Here is a 17,638-nt window from a genome sequence, read left to right as displayed (position 1 = left end):
GTGGGGGTGTTCAGGACAAAAATGTGTGGAATGGCTGTTAGCCGGGCCGCCCGGGAACCCTCACATCACGTTCATTATGAGCGTAAGTTTACCACGGCATTACTCCAAAAAGACCGGGAATCAATGTGGACCTTTTGAAAGGCGCGTCTCATGGATCTGTTAACCAACATAGTGAAGTAAAAACGGTGACACATTTATTGAATATTTCCAGTCAATGTAAAGGATGAAGGCAGCAATAACTTATTTCTAAATAATGTATTATTAATTTTCATGAGACAATAATTTCGGGAGCTAATTGATGACCTCTGTAAGCGCCTACAGTACTACCTTTTGGTAGAAATTAAGAACAATCTTAAAACAGATAGTTGCCAAAACACTTCCGATTATACATTTTTAAGAGATATAATTTGATGAAGGCAAAATTCAAGTTTTTAGTAGAGAATATTTATTTAAAAAAACATGCCCCTTTTTTTACTATAATAATAAATTTTTTAAAATTATTACAATCATAAACTCTATGTCTAAACCAACATTCATTGACATTTCAAAATTAATACTTGTTAAAAGAAGCTTCATAAGGATGTTAAATAATTTATATAACTGTACAATTCACTGTCTATAAATGTAAACAAACTGAGTTGGTTAGTAACTGAAGTTAGAAACAGATTAAAATAGTTAGATAAAAACATTAGTTACATAATAAATCAATAATTAAATAAAATAAAAAGAAGCCATAGAATTAAAACTGAAGATATAGATCAATATCACAATACATACACACGCAAAAACATCTTTTGGGCGGTATTTTGGGTAAACTATTCTTGTTGCCATGACGACCGACAATAAGATGGCTTACTTTAAAAGCAAATTCTACAAGCATGGGTATTATTCTAAGGCGCCCATAAACATACTATAGTATCATGACCTGTAGATGAATGTATTACCTACCTCTCTCCATTACAATAAAAATCTATTAGCTTTATTGATTGTTTTAACTCATAAATTTCCTATCAATGATTTTGAATATTTGAAAACGATTATCACGTTATTTCTAGCAATATATGCTCCTAGTACGTTGGATTACAAATTCTCTTTCTGATCAGTTCAATCCATAAAACAGGAAGCACATTGGCATTGGCTGGAAGTTGATTAGCTAGTTTCAAAAACCTTCAGAACATTACCCCCCCCCCCCCGAAGGTTCAACTCGGCAATTAACATAACTTCTGTTGTCAGCTTTAATAACTCAATTTTCGCCAGGAAATTCTTTATTTCAGACTTGCTACTGCTACAAAAATACGCTAGGCAAACGTTATGCCGTAGAAAGTATTGTTTAAAAAAATCTCAAATGAAAAAAAGATACTGCAAATTATCGGCACCATAATCACAAAGTATTGTGATACCACTTTATATACAATTTTAATTTAAACTCAAGTTCCTAGGAAACGTTTTTAGTTTCTAAAATTGAACTTTACCGTTCTACTGATTTTTTTTTTAATTAAAAGCTTTATGGGACTAAATGGCTGTTCATCAAAAAATTCCGATTTATGACGTCAGTTTTAACAAAAAATAAAGTTGAAATTTAAACTGAGTAGAGCTGGCTGGCAGACGTTAGAAGTTCGCCGACAACCCGTTAATAATACTAGAAAGTACCTAACTAGTAAAAGTTCCTATATAACAAATTAACAACTATAGCAGCAAGTATAATGAGACCAAAGTCTGACAATATCGCTATAGAAATACCAGTAGAGAACAAATTCAAACTGAAGATTAAGGTTCCTTATTTTAAATTTGTAGGAAAAATGAGGGGAACTATGGAAAATCCATCGGGCCGCCTACAACATATACAACAATAACAGTCCCACTCAAGATATTTTGGACACTAGAGCTAAGAAAGGGACAGGACGAAAATTGCCAGGAATACCCCTAAGACAGCGAACTATTTAAGTGGCAATGGTTGCTTCAAACAAAAAATTAGAAAGCTCACATCACAGATTATCTCTTATTCTCAAAATGGGTTATAAGGGGGATGAAACACTTTTAACTAAGAAGAAAATCTTAGAAAATATTCAAAGCAAAATTAGATTATTAATACAGAGTATTCAGAAAAGCAGAAAACAGGCTAGTTAATTCATATGGTTCTGATCTTTGTCAGTTTATGTCTTCCAAAAATCATGTAAAATGTACGCCAGCTTTACTGTGAAGCCAGATCTAGCAGGATCCATACCCATGTTAAAACTGTCTGGGATATAGGTATTCTAGCCTTCCAATTAGGGCCAGCTTAGTTGTTCAAGTGTTGTGGTGCAAAAAGGCTAAGAAATATTAATTGGCGAGGGAACAATCTGGTTTCAGAAACAGCAAACCCAAAACTCAAAAAGGAGAATAAATAAATAAAAATAAATAGCTAAAGATAAAGCTGCATATAGTTCTACGTACATAGGGGGTGGTAACTTTGTAGAGGTAACAAAAAGTAATATTGAAGATTCCAGCAGTCGGAGGAACAATGTCATTTACGCCCGGATCCTCTTTTAAGCAACAGCAACGCCCAAAGAAGCAAAAACCACGATGGACCGATGTGTTGTCTTTAACGTGTGAACACCGGAGGCCGGCAGTGCCCGGAAAAAACTCCGGGCGCCAATAAATTCAGATGTTGAGTGCCTTATTAAAAAGTAAACATGAATTTTTTTTTTAAAAAAAAGTAGGTTTTAAAAGAAAGTTTAACCTCCAATAACTCTTGAGGAGAAAAAAAAACAGGTGATGCTCTAATCCCGCACAGCCGTTTGAGTTAAATTACCAAAAACAAAATGACAATAGAATGACAACAAAGAAATCTTAGTTTTTTTTTTTTACATAAGAAGTTCATTGCAGATAGAAAAAGTGAAAACAGAACAGGTACATTATTCAAAGTTGCGTCCTAATGATGCAAAGCCAAATAAAAGTAAGAAAAATCAAATAAGAAAGAACTGAAAACGAAAACAGAAGAGAAAAGAAAGGAAAAAAGAAAATAGAAAAAGTTTTAAAGAAACCAAAAATAAAAAAAGAAAAAAATAAATAAAATAAAGTAATAATAAATAATAATAACAGACCTGGTCTCCAGCGCCTACATCCTCCTCGTTTCGATTCTGATGCACTCCAGCGGCGATATTTGGCGATTGTGCATCCAACGCCAAAAGGACGCTGCAAGTCTTGTAATCAAAACCTGTGTCGGATGATCCCCCAAATCAGCAAATAACACGAGAACACAAATCATCATCAGATCAGGATGGAGACGCCCAAAAGGGGTTCTTTAGAAGAATACACACCTAATTATTTATTCGCACGCTGATACTAACTTCCTTTTCTTACCAACTTCAATCAAAATTCAGTTTTGTTTTTATGACAAAATAAAAATTATTTTCTATTTTCTTTGGCTTTTGAAGATAATGGTGGGTTATAGGACACAGCTTACAAAAAAACTCTGATGCAGTTTTTTTTTCATTCTTTGAAAATAGTTTTCATTTTCAAAGATGGTATATAATACGTATTTAAAAGTATTCCTTTTTTTTCAAAGAATAGCTAGCGTGACAAATTTTCAAAATAATTGTGACAAATTAACCACATTTCCGTTTAAAACCAATCAATGAGAATTCCAAAACCTGAACTAATACCACTTAAGAATAGGTATTGACGCAAAATAAGTCAGTCAATTGGATACTTAGGGCACACAACATAAAGCAACAGCGGTTGCCTACCAGGTGACTACGGACGCGGTTGTAGAGGCAGCGACTCTTTGTCTTTTACGTGCACGATTTATGCTTTCCGAATGCCTCCGGTTTTCTATTCTCTTTTTTCCTAATACGGTTTCTCTAAACAGCGTCAATGACTTTTTTTAGACTTAGTATACTTAATGCACACAGCTAGAACTATAATAACTTTGATTTTAGAACCATAGGAAAATTCTATTAAGGTTCCACTGGATAGGAGATGATTAGAATTCCCTTTAAAGGACTATTTTATTATAATGTGTAGACAGACACAGCATTCATTTTATTAATAAGCTTTAAATAGTTCTTAAAATTCCAAACAATTTTACCCTCTATAAGTGAATGTTTTGTGTCAAGATCTCTGCGCTTGAACTGTTTAAAGAGTTTTTCTTTTGATCGGTTTCAGATTTTCATCCACCAACAAAAGTTTCACATCTGGATCATCAGGTTTAGTGTAAAGAATTTGACTTCCATTATGTTCTTAACATATATACACTTGCTGAATGAATCTAGCGTTGCGGATACAACCATGTTCTTATCAGTATACTAAATAATGATGTAGGGACTTTAGAGTTTACAAAAGACATATTTCTAAAAATTAATTTGGGGAGGTTTGGTTACTGAGGAAGGTGCATTTCAGCTCCCCTCTGAAATATATAGGGAATTTAACGGTTTTACTCCACAAAAATTGTTTCTGTGGATTACGGGAGTTGTTAAAATTCCGATTTTACTGAACGACTGTAGTATATCGTAACAAACTCATCTTAGAGAATGAAAACGTCAGATTCAAATTTTATTGAACTAACTCCATTTCTATCAGCAGTTCATTACATAAATCATTTATTAACAAAGAATCTACTATTTGCATAATTAATAAGAATGTCCCCAAATCAAGTGCACCACTTGGCTACAAAAATCACCAGAATGGTAAACATATCGACTCGATTTGGGAGTGCTTAATTTAGCACGACTATGACTCAATCACCAGTAATTAGATGGCAAACATGTAACTCAATAAAAGGAAATACAAAAGAATGTTTTCCTTAAAGAACGACGTGTTCTCCGTACTGGTTGATCTTAAGGTTCGTGCACAAAGTAAACAGGTTGAACAGAAAGTTTTGCAGGCAATTTTTAAATTTGGAAGGTGATTACTTATTCAAGAATCCAATTTATTAAAACTTGTACGTTCCATTTTGTGACCACTGCTCGTTCCTTTCTCATAAAAAATTCTACTCTCGAAAACATTCATCTGGTTTGTAAGTTTTTTTTTTTTTAATTCACATTTATAATAGATACATATCAAATAACAAAACCAGATCGAAAAATCATACTTCGAACTACAATTAACTCTTAGCTTTGCTAGCCACGGCAACAGCCGTTCCAGTACCGAGGCGCCGATCTGCGAAGTAGTCCTGTTTCAAAGACAAATTATGAAATAATCGATACTCCTCACTTCCAATACAAGACAAGATACGCTGGACATGAATTATTAAGCTGTTATAAGACTTGCCCAGAACCGTTAAATTTGACCCCCAAACTAAAGCCCCTCTTTTATGTTTCCCAAGTATTTTTCTAGCATTAATTCTCTCCTAGCTTTTCACCAGGATTCTAGTGTACATGTCAGGGCTTGGTCGCCGCAATTTTTTTTATATAAATAATTTAAATAATTAAGACGCACTATTTTTCACACCTTTTAACAATGATTTCCTAAAAAAAGTCAATTCAATTTCACATCCTCAAGGAATGTTCACCAACTAAACGTTTTGTTCAACCTGTTTTATTCCAGGAAATACCTTAATAGAATATAAAATGTTTCTTGCAGAATGACAGAACAGAGGCATTTGTATCGAACGAACTCAACGAATGCTACGAAAAAAAAGTAAAAAGTAATTTCAATATTATATTACAAAAGTAATCTAATAAATTGTCGCAATTTAAAATCTCTTCCTATGCTGTGTGATGATGTAAAAGTAATAGTTTTCACTGCCCTCCGTTTTCAATTTTCCAGATTTTTTTTATACATTTATAAATTATAATTGGATTACAAAAAAAAAACTATTACAAAAATTGTCAACAAAGACATTGAAAAGACTTCTCTTAAACAATCAAAAAGTAATAATGCATACAAACCGAAATCTGTCCCGCATAATCGATTCGCTTTTAATTGATACTCTGATTCCAAGACATAACTAAACCGTCATATTTCACGTTTTTTAGAAAAATATATAGTGTGCAATTTAAAAATAAATAAAACCATAATCTAATTTAGGAAAAAAAATTGAGTAACCATAACGGAAATAAACTCACTCCAAAAAATAAAAAAGACTAAATGAGTGCCCACACTTCTCGACAATGCTGGTTTCATTTTTCTTGCTTTTTACACTAGTTACAGTAACTAATAAATAAATAAATAAATAAAATAAAATAAAATAAAATTGGATCCTCTCGATGGAAGGACAAGTCACTAGAAGTTAATATGCGCTAAAAATTATAATAAAAATACAATAATTCGTTTAAACAGGACATTAAAAACAAATGATAAAGTTTCTGGAAGTACTATTTAAAATCTACCCAAAGCATGAATTACAGCACACACTTATATTCCCATTAAAAATAAATGAACAGAACATGTGTTAGTCACAAAATACAAACTTTGTTCCATGAGTGGCGAGCGAGTGCTTAGAAGATTTCCATCCATCTCAACTAAAACTCTTAAATGAGATGAGTTTCCTCAACTTATTTACCTGCGCACTAGAGTATTTAATTACAGGTCAATATTGTGTACTCATGTTTCTTGAGCTTTATTAATAATCAGAATCTCATGACGCGTATTACAGTGTGGTTGGCAGATCCGTGGCTCTTGAAAGATTCTGTTTTAAATCTCATTTGGCCTGAACGGTAATATGATGAAATGTGAAATAATACATGGATGTCAAACACATATGAATGGGAGAATATTCTGGCTGGCCAAAGAAAAAATGGTTCCTTTAATCTCACCTGGGTGCGTTGTGGTGATGGATTTAGGGCTGTGATCTACGGTACGCTGATACCAGAAAAAAATCATATCACAAAACAGTATCCTCATCTACCTTATCTACCAAATAAAAATAAATAAAAATCTAAATGTATTGGCAGAGGTTATACCCTCCCGAGAACCTTCCAGGATTCTGACATTTTTTGAATACCTTAGTTTGGAGGAGGTTTGGAATCTCACAGGCACAATAATCGCAACGGGTTTCGCCTAAGTTCCGCAAGGATGTGAGAGTGAGCTACTTAGACGAACCGAGCTGATACAATTCAGAGTGAAATTACTATAGTGCAGCAGAGAATACGCCTAACAGAAATGAAAACAAATTGATGCGTTAATACTTTCTCTAGGGGTCCCTCTCTTCTAATTTGGACAGGATGGAGTTAGTTCAATGGTTAATAAGACACAGCGGCTAGGCCAAATAGCCTGCCTACGCGGAATTTATCTATCAATCTTTAACATTCCCGTGCCCAATATAAAGATATTTTTCAAATAAAGATTTAAAAGAATTGATCAATCCTTCAACCTACACTTACAAATTAAATACCAAATTTCACAAGGCCTAACGACTTTTATATTCCAAGGGAAGAATATTACTTAATGAATAATATATTTCTGGAAATTAATCAAATTAAGTAGTTGAGAGGAAAGCTCAAGACTAAGCACTCAAAAACAAAGTTCTTTCCACCTGCAGCATATTGGCAATAAATTATTTTTTTTTAAACCTAGCATTTTCCTCAAACTTTCTTCTTTGATAGCGGTAATGGATGTGGCACTTATTATTACGAATTCTATTGCATTTTTTAAAATGATCTTCCTACCTAATTAATTATAGCAAACTAATGCAGCCACAGTTTTTTGGACACAGAAAACAATGCTCTCTCATAACAATGTTAAAAAGCGTTTTCTTTAATTCTAATCCTAATTGTCCCATTAATTTTTTTATTATTTTTTTTACCTTAATGGAAGGACCTTTCTAAAAGATATAGTTAGAAAATTTAAACCTATTTATTTATTTTTTTGTTTATTTTAAAAACCCATTGTTTTAAAAAAGGGAAAAAGCACCCAACTATTAAATAAATAAATAAAAACACCGAGCAAGTAACTTTCCAGAAAAACTGTTATTTTTTTCCAACCAAATATGCGAAATGAAAATTAAAAAGAAAAGAAAAATCAGACCGAACCTGATCACCAGCTCCAATATCGTGTTCCAATCGATTGTTGTATACTCCGTCAGCGATGTGTGGAGATTGTTGTTCCATTGCCACCAATACACTACATGTCCTATAGTCAAAACCTTTAAGGGTGGCCGTAAAATAAATTGTTTGGATTAAACAATTAACTTAATATTAACTAAAATGGATTTATTTAGTACATAATGGCAGATTTTTTTGAAGAATAAATAACTTATACCAAAAAAGAAAAAGTTGCTAAACCAAAACTAAGTTACAAAATATAACAGTTTAAAATAGGTAGAAATCCTGGTATCTCTAAAATTATTAGTCTACAAAACATCCATTTAATTAACCACAACACAAAATTGTTTCATTTCTCTTACTGCAAGTTGAATATTGCGATCACATAAAAACATTTAAAATATGTATTTACGGACTAAGCTCATCCTCAGTGCTCAGTGGTTAGTGCACTGGATTCCCACAGGAGATCCCGTATTCAGGTCCAGCAGCATACTGTTAAATATTCATTTTTAGTACCTTCTTACTGCTTATTGTCGACCGTGGACAGAACGTTCAGAAACAAAAAAACACCGACCGGAAGCTGACAGTCTTAAAAAAAAAAAAAAAAAAAAGCTCTGGAGGCTTCAATAAACTCGATTATCGCGCCTTAATTAAAAAATTTAGTATAAATTATAACAGGAATTTTTTAAGGAAGGGATTAGCTCTGGTTAGCATATACTGGATCCTAACGCGTAGATCCCGGGTTCAAATCCAGCTGCTAGATTTTTTCTTCCTAGGAGCTTCCTACAGCTTACTGTATAGATGGTCTGGATGTAGTCTGTAACGAGAGAACATTTTCCGGAAGCTGGCAGTGCACTGAAAAAAACTCCGGGCACCAATAGCCTCAGATGTTGGCGCGTCTTAAATAAAAAAAATTAACAGGAGTTAAGGGATTAGTTGTCGAATAAGTCAACTTAAATCTTAATATTTATTGTTTGACGATTGACTGGAAAATTTAGTTTATTAACATTTCCTTTAAATTTTGTCACTAATACAAAAGATAACAATATGTTCAAACTTAGTGCCGTTTTAATATCGTTTAAGAGCCTATAACCTCGATGTAAGGTCTTTTTTTCTTGAAACTTGCAATATGCATTTAGTACGGCGACTTTGATTTCGCATAAACTCATTGGCAATCAGATCAGCCGCCACTCACATCTGTCACAAATCAGTCGTGTGCACGTTGGTTTGAAGCACAAATCATTTGCGTGCCACTGAATTATTATTTTTTTAAAGTAAATTAATTGCCTATTTTTCAAGAGGCCTTAAGTAAAAGTAATCATCTACTTTTTAAGGGGAGCCATAACGTCCAATTACGAAAGGGGGCGGAAGCTCATACTTTACTATAAACAATTTTTTCTAACATATAAAAAGTAGTCAAACGCGGGATTCGAACAACACTAAATTAAAATAAAATTATTCGAATTAGAATTGCAGTAAGAGAAACTCACACGATTTTGACCAGAAATTAAACTGATATCAAAGCGATTACAATACTACCTAATTTGAATGGCCCACCCTATTCACTAAATCTTTTGATTATCGAAAACAACAAATTTGTAACCACATTACAGAAGAAATTGTTAAGTGTTTCAATTAGGAATCACACATTTTCGTAATCAAATCCAAAGTAATTTAGGGGAACACTCAATTTTTTCCTTGAGATGAATAAAAAATAAATATAAACCTTAAATAGAAATAAACATAACATTGCAACGTACGTTGACGCAATATTAGCAGGGGTCAAAAAGTACAATATTTTATCAACAGAAAACTTTACGAGTCCTTTCCTAGATCCTGAAATTTTATTTTTTCATTCGCGTTCAAAATTTCGTTTGAACTTCAGAAAAATTAAAGATGTTTGAAACGTCGAACTAGTAACGTTTTCTGTTAATGGCCTATTTTCTTCTTTGCACCCAACCTATCATTGTATCAACAGCCAAACATTCAAATAATTTATTATTTAAAAATTATTACCTTTTGAAGAGTCATCATAACCTATATGTTTCACAGTGTCTCTAACAACTTTCTGATAGTCAACGACTGCTTTTGAAGTAATTTCTCCGGCTATTAAAATTAGACCGGTTTTTGTCAGGGTCTCTGCAAAAATTAAATATTATAAAACCCTTTTCATAAAAAAGAATCGTACCTTACTATTTGCGTTACCATCTGTTTTTAACCCCAATATTAATTTTTTAAAATGAAATGATAAGTATCTTCAAGGTAAATAAAGATAACAATCCGTAAGAATTTATAGTGAACAATTGCGTCTCAGAAAACTCAAGAATCTAGCCTAGGCTCAGGATATATGTGTAAAGAGTTTTGAATAAATGCCAAAATCTTTGTATGACTTCAAATTGCATGCGCACCCAACTTCTTTTCATACCAATAATTAGATCAATGTGCATATCAACTATGAAAAAGTAACAAAATTTTGAGACGGTAGAGTACATAATTGCATTTTACTTTCTCTTACTGAGGAAAGGAATGATCGATTGACTTTAGATTTCAAACACTTAAAAAGCTATTGACACATTTTTCACAACTTTTATGAAACAAATTTGTAAATGATGAACGAAGAAAAAGTAAAAAAACTTTATGAAAATTACTGTTGATAAAAAAAATGGAAATATTTTACATATAGAATTTCTTGAGTATTAGAAAGCCCCATTCAAACTGTTACAAACTATCTGATAATAATAATAATAGTAAAATACTAATTTACCATTAACACTAGAAAGACAGGAACTTAGTATATACCTATATTGCCCAAAAGCAGTCAAAATGACTTCTTTGTGAAAGAATAACTATGGCGCAAAGAAATTTATTTAAAATTGATTTTAAATATTCATTTATATTATTTACAGTTATATAACATGTTTTTAGTAAATATTAAACAATAACAAAAATTTACTTCAATTGGGAAAAAAAGAAAAGTATTTTATGCATTTTTAGTTGTGCATTTTTTGCAAATAAAAGTGGACATTTTTTCTTGAGTACATTTTACGCAAACATACTTTTTACATTTCTCACAAATATTTGTTTCTTTACTGTGGCAAAGTCATATTTGACAAATTCTGCGATTGTTAGGGTGGATTGCAGTTGATGATGTTGCAGCTGGCCTTTGTGGGTCCTCAGGTTCTGGTAAAATTTTTTGCCATGCATTTCTATATACAGTGGTAATTGAAACAAGAACACTTTTCGTGGTATTTGTATTTACTTTGTAAAGGATGCAATGTTTTGCCCCGTAAGCTCCACGAGCATAAAAAATCCCAATAAATACACGCATTTCCGGTAATGATGTGGTCCAATCATGCAACGAAATTCGGTGACCTTCTTCTTCTGTGCACATTCTTATATGCTTCGTAATACGATTATCTACTACCTACGAAAATGCACTGATAATATATTATCTGCCATAATATTTCTTTTTGAGTAGCTTGTTGGCCCTTACACATCCTTGAAAATACAAGTAGATGGTAATCTTTCAGGAATACCTCCTTCTTCAAATTTGGACCACACAATATCAGCAGACAACAGTATCAGATGGTAATCAGCAGCTCTTTCGATCTCCTGAAAGGTGTTTTCACTTTCTTCATCAGTGTCTGAAATAATTCGCATGCTATACCTTTTACTGGGCATATTGATGACATTTTCATTTTCATCATTAGTGGTCGGTTCTTCATCGCCATCTTCAGATGATAGTTCAGAACTTATTGCATTTGATTCTGTATCGGAGCACTCTTCTAGAGAGTCCAGAATTCACCAATGTTCGTTAGTTTTCTCATAAATAAATCACTTTTATTCGACTTTTCTTTTATGAATTTAGGGCGCAAATGATATAACATAAACAATTGTAGATACCTTGGTAGAACAAAAATCACTGCATAGAGATAAGAATAACAACTACTTTTGGCTTACAGAGCAACTGCAACTTATGTAGTGCACGTTGAAATCTACAATTTATCATGTACCTCTATGTTAACATGTAACGGGTATTGAAATGAAAAATATTATTTCAATACAGGGCCAGACTGGTCATATAAGAAATTTACTGAATTCAATAATAAAAGTAATTAATTATGTCAAATTTCCTAAGCAGTCAAAATGACTGCTTTTGGGCAATCTAGGTATAACACCACATATATCAGAAATAAAGAGAGGGGGGAGGTAAATGCAACTTTTAATAAATGCATTTATATCATCTATAAAAAGTCAGAAAATTCTAAGAAATTATATCATTTTAAATATAATTTTTTTTTAAACTGAAATTAAAAAGCAGTCAAAATGACTTCTTTGGGCAATCTAGTGTTAATAAAGGTTGTTATTAAATAATAAATCCTCTAATCAACCATAACATGCGTATAAATTAACTTCATAAATAAAGTTCAATAATTCCATTAGTCCCTTAATTAACTTGCGAGATTTTAAAAAACTATAAATGTCGTGTTGCTCCCCCAAAATAATATAAAAAAAATAAAATAAAACACTAACCACAAGCAACTTTGGCATCAGGATCTTGCCTTAGGTGGGCATCCAGAATGGCGTCACTGATCTGGTCGCACATCTTGTCTGTTATGGAAATAAATAAATAAATATATATAAACATTTTTTTTTTTATGGCAACCTGTTAGAGCAGTTTAAATAAAGATATGAAACAAAGTTGAATTTAATAAGTAAGCGAACCATTTCTGAATTCAAGAAAAAAATAAAATAAATAAATAAAAAATTGATTCGAGATATATTCATTGCAGAAACGGAATTATTGATGATTTCTACATTGTACAATTAAGTTATACCAAACTGAAGGAAACATTTAGAATAAGCAGTACAAGTTATGGATAGTGTAGAATCCTAAATTTGAACAAATTTATCAAATTGTATGAAAATTATAAAGTTATTTTAAAATTCCTTAAAAAAAAGAAAAGTAATTAAAAATGCAGCTGCAAATCTTGACACTAATGACCAATGCTACTTTACAAAGGTTCTTTAACATTACTAAATTAATACAAATCCTATTTCTTAAATCTTGACCTAACTAAAAAGCCCAAAAAGACAAATTCAAAATGAGATTAAAATATTAATTTATAATTGAGCCAATACCGGCTAAAAATAACCTAAAACACGTGCTTAAATAAAAAAGCTAAAAATTAGGTTAATGAATTTTTATTGCACTAATTATTGATCAATATATATATACATATATATTAATAAAATTCTTAGCCTTTAACCACAATCCATGAACAAATGTAATTTTAAAAGAAAAAGTATTTTTTTTATTTCAACCTACGTCTTAATTGCACTTGTTAAGTTATATTTTTTAATTTGACTGAAAAGGATAATAAAAACAAAAATATAAGATATTAAAGAATAATGCAGTTACTGCAATTCGTTGAGAGTAACTAACTTTCAAGATCCGTCCCTGTATATAGCACGAGGTAGATTGGGGCAGAGCAGCCATCCACTTTAGCAATACTATTGAACTAATTACTGACCTTCTCTTGTTATTCACCACTCGTGATCAGAAATTTCGATTTCTAAACGTAGGATTTAATTCTTAAATTTTATTTTAACTTTCTTTTATCAAGTAAAGGAAGCGTAAATATTTATAATTGCAAAGAACTGAAAAACATTAAGTGCTTGCACAAGGTAGTCTATAAAACGCCATTGATGTTAACTATGGAGATGTGTAGTTATGTTTAAGAAGACAAAAAATAAATCAACACTCACCTGGATGGCCCTCACCAACAGACTCCGAGGTGAACAAAAACACTTCTCCTTCAGGAAATTCCGGCGCCATGTGTCCATTTGTATAACCATTTATATAAGGTGTATTCTCAGGCATTCTATGGAAAAACAAAACTTACTACACCAGTAAAAGTAAACCTTCCCAATTGGTTCATTAACTATTGAAAAAAAATTATTTTTAGTTTTAAATAAGAGCAGCTTCCACTATTAATAACCGTGTACGGCAGATATACTGTCGTGGTAAAGAGGCCAGCACCCAAGGCGTTACAGCTTATATATAACACGGGATCACGTGACTGGCACCGAGATGCGCAAACCGACTCTCTTTGGCGCTGCAACAAAATCGATCTAGCATCGACAACTAGCACTACCAAGGGCGTCTGGATTTCATCAACAATTACTTCTACCTGCGAGTTAAAAACTTTATACTGGAGGAAAATCTATGTATAATATTTAAATCTAAAAAAAAAAGGGATTAAAGATTTTAATGATTCATGAGAAAATGGCAAAGACGTAAATAATTGGTTCAGTAAATAGGTACATTCGGTTGGGGAATTGGGATTGGTATATAGAAATACATTTAACATTTCTTAATAATGTGTTGGATCCACGCCAGAAGGAATTGTTGTTTAGAATTCAAATAGTCCTTTAGAGGGAAGCTAATTTCAAAAACCGTTATTTGTGCACCTGTTAAGAAACATTTATATATACACATTTTAAGACTAAGACTATTCATCCAACTTCCAAATGTATTAAAGGTTAAACAAAATTGTGTAATTAACGATTGTTCTCAATAGCTCAATGTTTAGCTTACTGGATTCCCTTGCTAAGATTCCGGGTTTGAATCTTTAAAATTATCTCTTCTGTGGAGGTGTCTTACAGAGCTCACAAGACTGTGGTGGACAGTGCTGTCTATAATAAGACATTGTCTCTGGCATTGGAACTTCTGATATTGACGCGCCTTAAATTAAAAAAAATAAAATAAATAAGAAATGCCTGCATTTGGTGGATGTTATCTATTCAGCCTCCATCAAAATATTAAAAGATGTTTTAAAAAAAATAGACATGTCTAATTACATTTTGAATTCTACTTAACTTTAAAGTTTAGCAAATACCCTGAAGTTGCAAGAGAAATTGATTAAATTTGCTTCCTCTTAGAATTCATGTGTTTTGTTCGCGTCTGCCCACATCAACCGAAACTCAAAAACGCAAAATAGGAAGAAATTAAAACTTAATATTTCATTTAGACACCACTACCTGACGCCATAATAAGGTAAAATCAGTTAATCTCTTTATTAAATCAATTTTTCAGTTTTTTAAAATTTTCTCAAAAATGTCTCCATAGATTGCCTTTAAACTTCATATAGTCATTAAAAACATACAAATCTACAATTTTTCCCATAATTCGACAAGAATACTTCTGAGAGAGAGAGATTTTCTCGAAATACCATTTTTTGTAACGTACGCTGCATCTTTGAGCACTCTTATGGAGGGTTAAATGGATTTATTGTAAAATGAAGTTTGATGAAAATTCCTCTCCCGGAAGTGAAGTACCTTTTTATTCAATAGCTAGTTCACTTTCTTGAAACAGGCTCCTTGGCTATTCCCTAGACTTCGAATGGTGGGTTGGGGTAAGCTTCTCTACATTTCAGGTTATCTACGGTTTTAAATACTCTAATATTTATAAGAATTATTACAGTTTATTCAATATTTTGAGTTTGAAGAATATTAATAAATTAGAAAACTTGTGAATAGCAATGAGTAAAGACATGAAAGAGATCACACCAGATTAATACTATTATACACATTTGAAAGTAAAATATACCAAATTCTGAGAATTAATTTTAAATATGTGTGTTAAATATTGTTAAACATTTATGTAATATGCTATATACTTGTTGGTAATATTACGTTGACTTTAATACATAATTTAGTTATTTAATGTACTACAAGGTGCTTATACGCAACAAAATCTTTAATTCTATGATCTTGAATGTAATCAAATGTTATTTTTTTTAATTAATTTATTTGATTAATTTCTATTTTATTTTAATTTTAGGAAACATCTGAGGTCATTGGCTTCCGGAGCTTTTTTTAGTGCACTACCGGCGTTCGGGCAGTGTACTTTCCTTTCAGACAACACGTCCATCACAGGTCAGTGAGCTATCAGAAGCGCCTAGAAAGAGAAAATTTAAGGTCTGGCAGGTGGATTTGAATCTGGGCTATTCGTGAGGGAATCCAAAGCGCTATCCTCTGAGATAATCACTGACGTAAGGACTTCTAACAGACATTGCTGAAAGCGAGTTCCAAACTGAATAATAGTGAACTGAACTGAAGTAATCCTATACTTCTCTGGCTTAATTTTGGCTGCGACCACATGATCTTCTGGTAATCGAACATTGCCACCTATTGTTAATAGATTACAATAAACCACGTTAATATATTACATATCTATTGCTTTAATTTAGACAATTTTTGTAGAATTTTTTTTTTTACTGCCGGTTGGAGTTACACTTATAAGCATTGCTTAAAAAGGAATAATGCCGTTACCTAATAAGAAAAAATGTGAATTTAATTTTTTCCCTATTAAAAATTATTCTTGTGTCTTTATTATGCTCTTTATTTAACCACTGCCGAATTACCATAACATATCCTCACATTAAAATGGAAAAAAAATATGAGAGATAAAATCTTGAGAAATAGTGAGAGACAGTTAGTTGGAGTGAGTCACTGCACCAGATTTTTTTTTAAAATATTAGTAGAAGTTCTCTAATTATAGTAGGCCTCTAGATACATTTTTTTCCATTCAAGTTAATCTAAAAATTGGTACATTCATGCCATATTACTCAAATATTACAATACCATCAATCTATTAAAAATATTTTAATACTTCTGAATTTTACTTGGACATGTTTGATAATAATCAGTTGTGACTAACATCACTGACCAGAAAGTTAACTGATTAGTTAAAACACCTATCCCCAAGTTACAACATCTTACACTCCAAAACACCCTAAAATAATTTGTTCTGAAATATTCGTTTAAATAAAAGTAATAACTACTAAATAGCAATCCTAGTTTTAAAAAATATAGTTAAAACCATTTACGAAAAATTTGTACAATACATAAAAAGCTACTGGGTAAAAGAATATTTTTCCAGTTGACCAATTTCTTCAAATTCGAAATTTAAGCAATGCAAATAATTTAAAAAGATCTGGATGGAATCAATTTTGAAGAAAATATTGCATCCGTTTGTGTTACTTTGCCCCTTCCGGATTCATCGCAACTGACTAAACAGTACAACTTTTTGAATTCAACGTAGTGATCATTACCTATAATTTTTTTTTTTCGGACATAGAAGCCTGAAAATACGTAGCCATGACATGATCAGTTTATTTCTTCTTTTTTGCAGCATTTGAGAGAAATTTTATGTATATTTTTTTAATAATTATAAAATCCTGTAATAAAATCGCAATGTTATAACTTGAAAAAAAAACAAAAAAATTATTACAAAATAAATTAAATAAAGCAATAGAACAGTTGAAATCGAAGCATAAATCTCCTTAACAAAAACTTACAGTTTAAAAAGTTGTGAATAAAGGTTGATTAAACGACAAAGGGTATACAAATTAGAAATACCTGACAATTTATTCGAACTTCGGCTCCTAATTTAAGCCTAATAGAAATATTCGAAAAATCTTATGCATCTTATTTAAATTTGTTTCTGAACTGATCTCTCTTTCTCTTACTTAAGTGCTTTCCAAGTACTTAAACATTTTGCTGCGAACAATGCTTTGATTAATCCATAAAAATCCATTGTATTGTTGGAAACTTTGTAAAAATTGAATAGTATTACTGCATTGCATATATTTTTTAGAATTATTAGA

At 31.7% G+C, this 17,638-nt stretch overlaps 1 protein-coding gene and 1 long non-coding RNA gene across 4 annotated transcripts in view; one reads left to right on the top strand and one right to left on the bottom strand.

Annotated features, from left to right (window-relative positions):
* The window catches only part of Sam-S (S-adenosylmethionine Synthetase), a 45,377-nt gene that overhangs the window by 14,045 nt on the left and 13,694 nt on the right, over nt 1-17,638 (bottom strand). Inside the window, exons 1-5 of one of the 3 annotated variants that reach the window (XM_074129856.1) lie at nt 17,084-17,151; nt 13,734-13,849; nt 12,498-12,575; nt 9,981-10,103; nt 7,953-8,065 (exon numbers count right to left, since the gene is read on the bottom strand). In XM_074129856.1, coding sequence (XP_073985957.1) covers nt 7,953-8,065; nt 9,981-10,103; nt 12,498-12,575; nt 13,734-13,849; nt 17,084-17,136 — 483 coding nt within the window. In that variant the 5' untranslated portion in view covers nt 17,137-17,151. Of the gene's footprint in view, nt 1-3,083; nt 3,197-7,952; nt 8,066-9,980; nt 10,104-12,497; nt 12,576-13,733; nt 13,850-17,083; nt 17,152-17,638 lie in introns of those variants that run through there. The other 2 variants (XM_074129855.1, XM_074129857.1) reach the window with 2 other exon arrangements.
* Nucleotides 13,846-16,361, top strand: LOC141455040 (uncharacterized). Its single transcript, XR_012459113.1, has 2 exons — nt 13,846-15,024; nt 15,811-16,361. It is a non-coding gene; the product is annotated as an uncharacterized lncRNA (long non-coding RNA).

Source organism: Rhodnius prolixus, unplaced genomic scaffold, assembly GCF_049639745.1.
Source record: "Rhodnius prolixus isolate KJV_2025 unplaced genomic scaffold, Rpr scaffold_15, whole genome shotgun sequence".
NCBI classification, from domain to species: Eukaryota; Metazoa; Arthropoda; class Insecta; order Hemiptera; family Reduviidae; genus Rhodnius; species Rhodnius prolixus.
This window is presented reverse-complemented; position numbering and strand designations above follow the sequence as displayed.